This window comes from Bufo bufo, chromosome 7 (assembly GCF_905171765.1).
Source record: "Bufo bufo chromosome 7, aBufBuf1.1, whole genome shotgun sequence".
Taxonomy (NCBI): Eukaryota; Metazoa; Chordata; class Amphibia; order Anura; family Bufonidae; genus Bufo; species Bufo bufo.
The window spans coordinates 26,961,789-26,971,556 of NC_053395.1; the positions used below are offsets into that span (position 1 = coordinate 26,961,789).

At 47.2% G+C, this 9,768-nt stretch overlaps 1 protein-coding gene across 1 annotated transcript in view; it reads right to left on the reverse strand.

Annotated features, from left to right (window-relative positions):
• The window catches only part of ERN2 (endoplasmic reticulum to nucleus signaling 2), a 31,748-nt gene extending 21,980 nt beyond the window's left edge, over positions 1-9,768 (reverse strand). Inside the window, exons 1-4 of the mRNA XM_040440641.1 lie at positions 9,488-9,768; positions 3,511-3,628; positions 675-708; positions 48-120 (exon numbers count right to left, since the gene is read on the reverse strand). Of these exons, the coding sequence (XP_040296575.1) occupies positions 48-120; positions 675-708; positions 3,511-3,628; positions 9,488-9,535 (273 nt within the window). The 5' untranslated portion in view covers positions 9,536-9,768. The remainder of the gene's footprint in view (positions 1-47; positions 121-674; positions 709-3,510; positions 3,629-9,487) is intronic.

Below are 9,768 nucleotides of genomic sequence, written 5' to 3' on the forward strand. Positions count from 1 at the left end.
CCAACGTGATACATCTAGAATTGCACAATAATAAAACATGGACTTACCATGAGTCCTTCCTTATTTCTTCCCCCCAAGATGTACAAGCTCCCATCGCTGGGGTCTGGCAGGAAAGCTGGTCTGTGAGACAAAAGGCAGCAGTTTTAGAAATCATAGTTGGCTGTTGTGGAACTACAAGTCTCAGCATAAGCTTTCAAACACAATACAGCGGCGAATCTGTATATTGTATCTCAAGCTAAACAAAGGCTAAACAAAAACCACAGAAGATTACAAAACTGTGTGCCTAGAGGAGACTGCAGGGAAGCCCCTATTAGGACGATTGATGACCGTATGAATAGGTCCACATACGTTTTGCAATTTTGCAGAACGGGTGCGGACCCATTCATTTCAATGGGGCCGCAAAAGATGCAGACAGCACACGGTGTGCTGTCCGCATCTGTAGTTCCGTTCCGCGGCCCCGCAAAAAAGATAGAGCATGTCCTATTCTTGTCCACAATCGCAGACATTTCTATCATGGTGCCGGCCCAGAACGCACATGACCAGTATCCGTGTTTTGGGGATCTGCAATTTGCGGACCGCAAAACACTACGGCCGTTTGAATGAGCCCTTACTCTGATAAGAAAAAGGATCTTGCACTAACCACTCTCTATGAATGCTGTGAATGCTGCACTTACTCAGACACGTAGAACGGTACTTGAATCACAGGATCTAAAAGAGAAGATACAAGACAGACATCAGATTTCCATTGTAAAACACACAATATAACATACAAACATTTCTACTTATAACTCAAAAAAGCTGCAGCACTAGAGGCGCAAAAAAAAAGGAATTTTATGCTTTTTTGAAAAATGAAGGCATCCACTAGAGGGCGCACACAACTTTTTTTTTTAAATACATCTTCCATTCTATTCATTAATAAATCCATATAAAAGTAAGCTCCACCTAGTGGTGACTGCAGGCAGGCAGAATTCTATTATTTAAGTCTATGGTTGTGTTTCAGCCAGCAGGGGATATAGAGCTCTGTATCAGAAAAAACGCACAAAAGCTTATAGCAGCCTGTGTTCTGCAATTAAACTCTTGCAGATCACTCCGTTCACAGAATACAAGCTGCCACGCCTGCAGGTCATTAACAAGAATCATTTCTGATTGTAAAATGAGTCATTCTGATAATGATGTTAAAAGGAGTGCATCCACCTCTGGGACCTCCACTTATCAGGAGAATGGGGGCTTGCTCCACTCTCTCTCTAAAGGGTGCATTCACACAACCGTATTTTCGGTCCACATCCATCTGCATTTTTTTGGATCATATGCGGACCAAATCATTTTAAAGGTTCCAAAAGATGCGGACAGCACTTATATGTCCGTTCTACGCCGCCGCAAAAAAAAAAAAAAAAAGGAACATGTCCTATACTTGTTCATTTTGAACAAAGGGCGGAACGTGCTGATCCCCAAAATGTAGAATGCAGAACAGTATCCGTGTTTTGCACATCTGCAATTTGCAGACGGCAAACTGATACGGGCATGTGAATGCCCCCTTATATAGACTTGAATGCTACCCCCCCCCCCCCCCTCCTCACCATTCAGTCCTTGGATGCTGCTTGCAAACTCGTCAGGAAGAGGGTGAACAGATCCCCTTTCTCCAGACAGATAGAAGTGGGACCTAGACTTAAAGGGGTTCTACAGTTTGTTTTAACTGATGATCTATCCTCTGGATAGATCATCAGCATCTGATCGGCAGGGTCCGACACCTGGGTCCCCCACCGATTAGCTGTTTGAACAGAGGTTAGCCCCGCCCAGGCCAGTTGATACTAGTCGTGACGTCACTGGGCCAGCGGTAAACAGTGAGAAGGCCGCGCCGCTGCTGGAGCGCTGCTGCCTTCTCAAACAGCTGATCGGTGGGGGTCCTGGGTGTCGGACCCCCGCCGATCAGATGCTGATGATCTATCCAGAGGATAGATCATCAGTTAAAACAAACTGTAGAACCCCTTTAACAGACAGAGGTCAGAGTACCCCTTTAAATTAGACAAATAAAAAGGGCACCTGTCAGCAGTTTTGTACCTATGACACTGGCTGACCTGTTACATATCCGCTTGGCAGCTGAAGGCATCTGTGTTGGTCCCACGTACATATGTGTCCGCATTGCTGAGAAAAATTATGTTTTATTATATGCAAATGAGACTCTAGGAGCAACGGGGGCGTTACCATTACACCTAGAGACTCCACTTTTTCAGTCGCGCCATCTCCACTTTGATTGACAGGTCCAGTCAGTGTAAATGTGAAAACAACTATAGCTGTCAATCAAAGTGGAGAGGGAGCGGCAGAGAGCAGAGCCTCTAGGTGTAATGGTAACGCCCCCGTTGCTCCCAGAGGCTCATTTAAATACACTAAAACATCATTTTTCTCAGCAATGCGGGCACATATGAACATGGCACCAACACAGATGCCTTCAGCTGCCAAGCGCACATGTAACAGGTCAGCCAGTGTCATAGGTACAAAACTGCTGACAGATGCCCTATAAAAAAAACTTATGATATAAACAAGATCCAAACTGGAGCTTTTATAATTTAGGGTAAAATTCACTTAAGAGCTTGTTTACACAGAGGATGTTGTGTGCAGATTTCCACGCCGAAATCCTTGCAGTATCCAAAATGGAAACCACCTTCCACTTTGTACGATGGGATTCCTCGCTGCTGTCCACAGATTATTTCCATGCCCATTTCCGAACCGCGACAAGACGTTATGTGTCCCTTCATGACTGCGGCTCCATGTAGATTTACTCCATTAAACACGGCACGCAAAACTACGTCATAAATCCAAGCGGATTTCTTCCGTGCAGGAAAATCTGCTGTCTGAATGTACCCTTATGCAAAAACACTACAACAAAGGAGTTGCCCAGGATCAGAAAAATATGGTTGCTACGTTACAAAGAACAGCACCACCCCTGTACACAGGTTGCGTGTGGTATTGCAGCTTTTCACCAACTCCAAGTGAGCCAAGCTGTGATACCAGACACAACTCATGGACAAGTGTGGCACTTTTTTTCGGAAGGAAGCGGAAGCAGCCATGTTTTTCTAATCCTGGACAACCCCTTTAAGGGCTATAGTGCAAAGACGCTACAAAAGGCTGGCAGGTGGCCAAAACAAACGGCTGCACCTTCTGTTAGTTGCAGTTATGGATACGGAGAGTCAGGAAACCTGAGAATGTTTAGGAGAAGCGGTGACGGTGGATCCGATAATTAGAGGGGATCAGTACAGGACTCGTAGGGTTCCTCGGGCAACAAGATCATTGAAGCTGCGAGTCTCCGTGTGTGAGGGCAACTCCGAAGACAATAAGACCAAGACAAATCCAACGCAGATGTCTCTGTGAATCCGCAGCTGAAGTAACAGGCACGGCCATTTCGTATGTATGGCGCTGTGCAGAGGCCTGTTCATTCTGCTGATCAGTGAGGGGCCAAGGCTATCTACTGACAGGTCACTAATGATGGCGGGAAGGCCCACGGGAGAGGCTTACCGTCTTTTAAGGTCCACAGCACATCTCCGCTTTTCTTACTAACAGCGTGAAATTTTCCGTCCAGTGTAGACACAAACAGCATGGATTCCGGCAGAGAGACTGACGCTCCGGTCTCACACTGCAGTAAAAGACATCACGCTCATTAGTCGTCACCTTAATTACTACCATTTAGACTTGAATTGAATTATTTTTCATGGGGCACAGAGACAGAAGGACTCTGCCCACAGCAACCAATCAGGAGGCTGCTGTCATCTGCCAAAGAGCCTCTGAGAAATGAGAGCTGGAATCTTATTGGTTGTGATAGGCAACTGCTTCACTATCACTTTGCATTGGTGTATCGAGAGCTCATACCCTTACCGGATGATGAGCGAGGCACCAAAAGGTCCAAAAACTTTACCTCCGGACCAGCACCACAATGTACTATATGTACACAGTGGAGGAGATTTATCAGTAGAACTGGCTTAGTTGCACAAAGCAACCAATCAGATTCCACCTTTCATTTCCAAAGGAGATCTGACAAATGAAAGGTGGACTCTGATTGGTTTTCCTTTACACCAGTTTTGGTAAATCTCCCCCAGTGACTCCACCAGCAGAATAGTGAGTGCAGCTCTGGAGTATCATACAGGATGTGACTCAGGATCAGTACAGGGTAAGTAATGTAATGTATGTACACAGTGACTGCACCGGCAGAATAGTGAGTGCAGCTCTGGAGTATAATACAGGATGTAACTCAGGATCAGTACAGGATAAGTAATGTAATGTATGTACACAGTGACTGCACCAGCAGAATAGTGAGTGCAGCTCTGGAGTATAATGCAAGATGTAACTCAGAATCAGTACAGGATAAGTAATGTAATGTATGTACACACCAGCAGAATAGTGAGTGCAGCTCTGGAGTATAAGGCCTCTTTCACACGAGCATGGCGGATTGGCTCCAGATGCATTCAGTGAAACTTCGCACCATTTTGCAAGCAAGTTCAGTCAGTTTTGTCTGCAATTGCGTTCAGTTTTTTCCACGCGGGTGCAATGCGTTTTGATGTGTTTTTCACGCGCGTGATAAAAAAGTTGAAGGTTTACAAACAACATCTCTTAGCAACCATCAGTGAAAAACGCATCGCCTCCGCACTTGCTTCCGGATGCGATGCGTTTTTCACTGAAGCCCCATTCACTTCTATGGGGCCGGGGCTGCGTGAAAAACGCTGAATATAGAACATGTTGCGTTTTTCACGCAACGCAGAACTGATGCGTGAAAAACAACGCTCATGTACACAGGCCTATTGAAATGAATGGGTCAGGATTCAGTGCGGGTGCTATGCGTTCACGTCACGCATTGCACCCGCGCGGAAAACTCGCTCGTGTGAAAAGGGGCCTTATACAATTGAACTTGCACTGTAAATTACCATACAATACTGGGCACCTGTCCAATGCCCATGAGAGCAGCTGTACGATATATACTAATGTTCCCGGCTCTGTATATTTGTCTTCCCCTCGATTTCCTCAAGGACAGTCCTGTATAGGCCTTCCTGGGTGCTTAGTCATTGGGGAGCTACATTTTGAAAAAGAGCATTTTATAAAACTGCCATCCCCGCCCTGCCCTCATGTTCAGGCTGGGTTCATACATGCCGTCAGTAGTACACAGACAGCTACAACTGCTCACAGATCCACAATTCCACCCCTTCAGGTTGAATCAGAGGCTCAGGCATACCCCTGTCATTTACACTCTAGCCTGCGCAGGCAGCAGTACAACCCCCCCCTTCTATCAGCAGACAGTACTTGGGCACTCTATATACCGACCCATTGAAACGCACCTCCCCGGCGGACACAGCCCCAGCTCGCACACCTGCTCTCTGCACTGTTTGCACAATGGGTGGATTAATCCAGGCGCCTCAGACAATAGAAACGCGCAAGAGACACATGACCCGGAGTGACACACGTGAAACCGGACTGGTGCAACACACGGGATGACATGTGCAATCAGGATGCGGTCTCCAGAAGCCCCCCCTGACTTCATGTTGTCGACTCATGCCGGGATGAAAAGTGAATGACACAAGTCCAGCAAATTCTCTTTTGCGCGGCGTTCACAAGACCGTGTGCGATTAGTGGGGTCAGAGAATAACATAATATAGGTGATAAATCCACCAAAAGTCTTACTATTGCCAGCCAGGGCAGGCTGGGATTTATGGTCCCACAGCACAGGCTTTGTGGGGGGGGAACTACAAATTCAGCAATCCCAGACAATGAGATGGCCATTCGGTTTGGAAAGTCTGCTATCAAAGTGGCAGGATGACGCAGGAGAAGCCGTCAGCGGGTAGAAAATCCCAGTAAAGGTAGATCTGGGAATTTAAAGACAGGCTCCACCTTTAAGGGTCGTCCCCTAAGATTTAAAAGGGGTGTTTCTGGGAGTTCAATTTTAATGGCCTATCCTCAGGATAGGTTTTCAACTCCAGACACCTCCGCCGATCAGTTGTTAGAAGAGGCCAGTGACGTCACAGTGCCTATGTGCCCATTCAAATGAATGAGCCTGGGATGCAATACCAAGCACAGCCCCTATACAATGGATGGCGCTGTGCTCAGTAAGTCGTGAGGAGGCCCTTCTTCAAAACTGTGATCGGTGGGAGTCCAACACCCTCCATCCCCACCAATCACCTTTTTGACACAGACACTTACCCCCATAAATCTTGCAACAACCCCTTTAAGATAAAAAAAAAAAATCCCTTTATTTCTAATCTGGGAGTCCATAGGTTGCGTAGTTCAGCTTCTTTCACTTGAAAGAATACCGACCTGCAATACCCAAAGCAACCACAGGACAAAAGTGGCTCTGTTTTTCTAATGTTATACGTCCCCATGGATGCTGACTGTAGCCATAGGCACTTTGCAGGTGGAAGTCCCCTTTAAGCAGGTTTACACTCTGAATACTGAGCCTGCAGGTGTGAATTCCTTTATGTAATGTACGCCTGTCATCCGCAGTAGCAAATATTGATTCGGGTGGCAGGGTTTCCATAAGAGAACCGGATACTCTTTGTATTACACAGCGGAGGCGCGCTATATGCTGCCAATCACAGCTCAGCTTTCATTTCCCCAGAGCAGTTTTAGAAATGAAAGCTGAGCTCCGATTGGTTGCCATGGGCAACAAAGACTGCTTCCCTTTTAGACCCTTTTGACAATGGAGGCCCAATATACTATAAAACAGGAAGGGGTGGCGTCGGCGGCATCGTCAACGTGGGAACAGCACAAAATTTACTACCGTTTATTACCATTTGGTTTATTTTCCAGTTCAAGTCATTAAAATTCAGTTAGAATCACCCAAAAAATCCTTTAAGGTCTCCATTGCCGCAGTGTATTTACTAGGCCTCGGTAACGCTGCGTCCATAGTGATGTAAGATAACATGGTTTGCGTCGTCCGATGGCCGCTGCTGGACGAGATACAACACTGTGGCCTACAATAGGACAACATGGCCGCCTCTCACCCCAAATACACGGGACAGACAGGGATCAGCGGCACAGGACAGGGCTGACTCTTATCTTAAAGGGATTTTCTAGATAAAATTCTTTATTTTTTCTCAATATATGTTCTGTACCTCTCCATTTCGCTCAGTTTTCAAGATCTTTGCTTGCTGTCATTCAATAGGAGCCTCATTATACCGGTAGTTAGGTTGAAGTCACACAAGGCAGATTTCTCTCGGACATTTCTGTGAAGTGCTTTCTTTCCGCCACAATACAGATGAAATCTGTGATTTTTGTGGAATCCACTGTATAAATGTCTATTCTTCTCCGTAAAACAGGCATAACCGGTTCCATCACCTGCGGCCCGGCCGCACGGATGCAGACTGCACCCGGATTTCATCCGTGTGCTGTTTTTTTTGCAGACCCATAGAAATGGTTGGTCTGTGTCTGATCTGCCTTTTTTTCGGATCGGACACGGACCATGGGATTGGACATGTGCATGAGGCCTAAGACTGGGGCTACACGGCGGTCTTGACGCCGACACCCAGGATGAAACCAAACATGGCCCACATCGAATGTGAACAGAGTCGTATAGCGGCTAGATTTCTTGTGACTTTTCGCGGCAAACCCGAGTCGCAGCCCAACTCCATTCACTTTCACAATACTTAGAAGTTTTGGAAGCGCAATTTTCGGTCTGTGAAGCGTGACGCAGTCAAGATCACCATTTAGCCCCAGCCTTAGTGTACGGTTATCAGAGCCGTGGTCCCTGTGCGTCCACCACGTGACCAGGAAGAATTTATATTCATTGGCAGTATACAATGAAAGTTCCGACTGCATGACAGCAAGCAGAGATCTGGAAAACGGAGGATGCATGACTCATTTTTACATTTCCTATTTCTTGAAGTTCTTTCAGATTTTGAATTCCCCCCCCCCCCCCTACTTTAAAAAAAACAACATAAAACATCACATTATCCCTAATGTGATGTTTTATGTTGTTGTTTTTTAAAATTGCGCCTAAAGGGCAAGGCAGCCAATTAAAATCTACTAATTAAGCTTCAGAGAAGAGCGGAAGGGGTTAAACCAAGCCCTGACAGATATTAATCTCTGGGCAGGGACATGGATTAACTGCTTCACGGCCAGTGGACTCCGGCTCAGACATCATGTCACTCATCTCTACGCCCCACATTTATAAAGGGACTATGACAGCTCTCACATCTCGTGTAACCGGCATGTTTATCATAGAGATGCATCAAGATCTACTCCCTTGTGTGAACGGGTCAAGCAATCATGGAACTACAGATCCCAGGAATGATGCAGTGCTGGATCTATAGATCCCAGCAATGGTGCAGTGGTGGAACTACAGATCCCAGGATTTGTGCAGTGGTGGAACTACAGATCCCAGCAATGGTGCAGTGGTGGAACTACAGATCCCAGCTATGGTGCAGTGGTGGAACTACAGATCCCAGCTATGGTGCAGTGGTGGAACTACAGATCCCAGCTATGATGCAGTGGTGGAACTACAGATCCCAGCAATGATGCAGTGGTGGAACTACAGATCCCAGCAATGATGCAGTGGTGGAACTACAGATCCCAGCAATGATGCAGTGGTGGAACTACAGATCCCAGCAATGGTGCAGTGGTGGAACTACAGATCCCAGCAATGGTGCAGTGGTGGAACTACAGATCCCAGGAATTGTGCAGTGGTGGAACTACAGATCCCAGCTATGGTGCAGTGGTGGAACTACAGATCCCAGCTATGGTGCAGTGGTGGAACTACAGATCCCAGCTATGGTGCAGTGGTGGAACTACAGATCCCAGCAATGGTGCAGTGGTGGAACTACAGATCCCAGCTATGGTGCAGTGGTGGAACTACAGATCCCAGCTATGGTGCAGTGGTGGAACTACAGATCCCAGCAATGATGCAGTGGTGGAACTACAGATCCCAGCAATGATGCAGTGGTGGAACTACAGATCCCAGCAATGATGCAGTGGTGGAACTACAGATCCCAGCAATGATGCAGTGGTGGAACTACAGATCCCAGCAATGGTGCAGTGGTGGAACTACAGATCCCAGGAATTGTGCAGTGGTTGAACTTCAGACTCCAGCTATGGTGTAGTGGCGGAACTACAGATCCCAGCTATTGTGCAGTGGCGGAACTACAGATCCCAGCTATAGTGCAGTAGTGGAACTACAGATCCCAGCTATGATGCAGTGGTGGAACTACAGATCCCAGCAATGATGCAGTGGTGGAACTACAGATCCCAGCTATGATGCAGTGGTGGAACTACAGATCCCAGCAATGATGCAGTGGTGGAACTACAGATCCCAGCAATGATGCAGTGGTAGAGCTATCCCAGCAAACCCTGTCAGACCGATGCTATATCTTAGACCAGAGGTGTTAGCCCAAAAGGCTTTCTAGAGTTTGTGAAGCTACAACTCCCAGCATATCTTGACACAACCCTGCTGGGAGTTGTAGTTTCACACCTGCTGCAGAGCTCCAGGTTGAAGGCCACTATTCTGGACGTAACTCACCTGTAGGACCTGTACGAGGCCCAGTGCCAGCCACAAGGCAGGGTGCATACTGGTGGGGGCTTGTCACCTGCAGACTCTAGGGGGGTCTCTGGTGGTCTTCTCATCCTCCTCAATAGACACAGCCTTCAGGGCAGTGAGTGAGCCGATGACCCGCCTCCATAATCCGGGTGAGGTGGGCAGAGTGCTGTATACACAGTACAGGGTGAGCTGGGTGTCAGTTTCCGGGTGTCAGGCGGATCTGGGCTACAATAAACACTTCTCCACCTGTCTCAGTCCAGAGG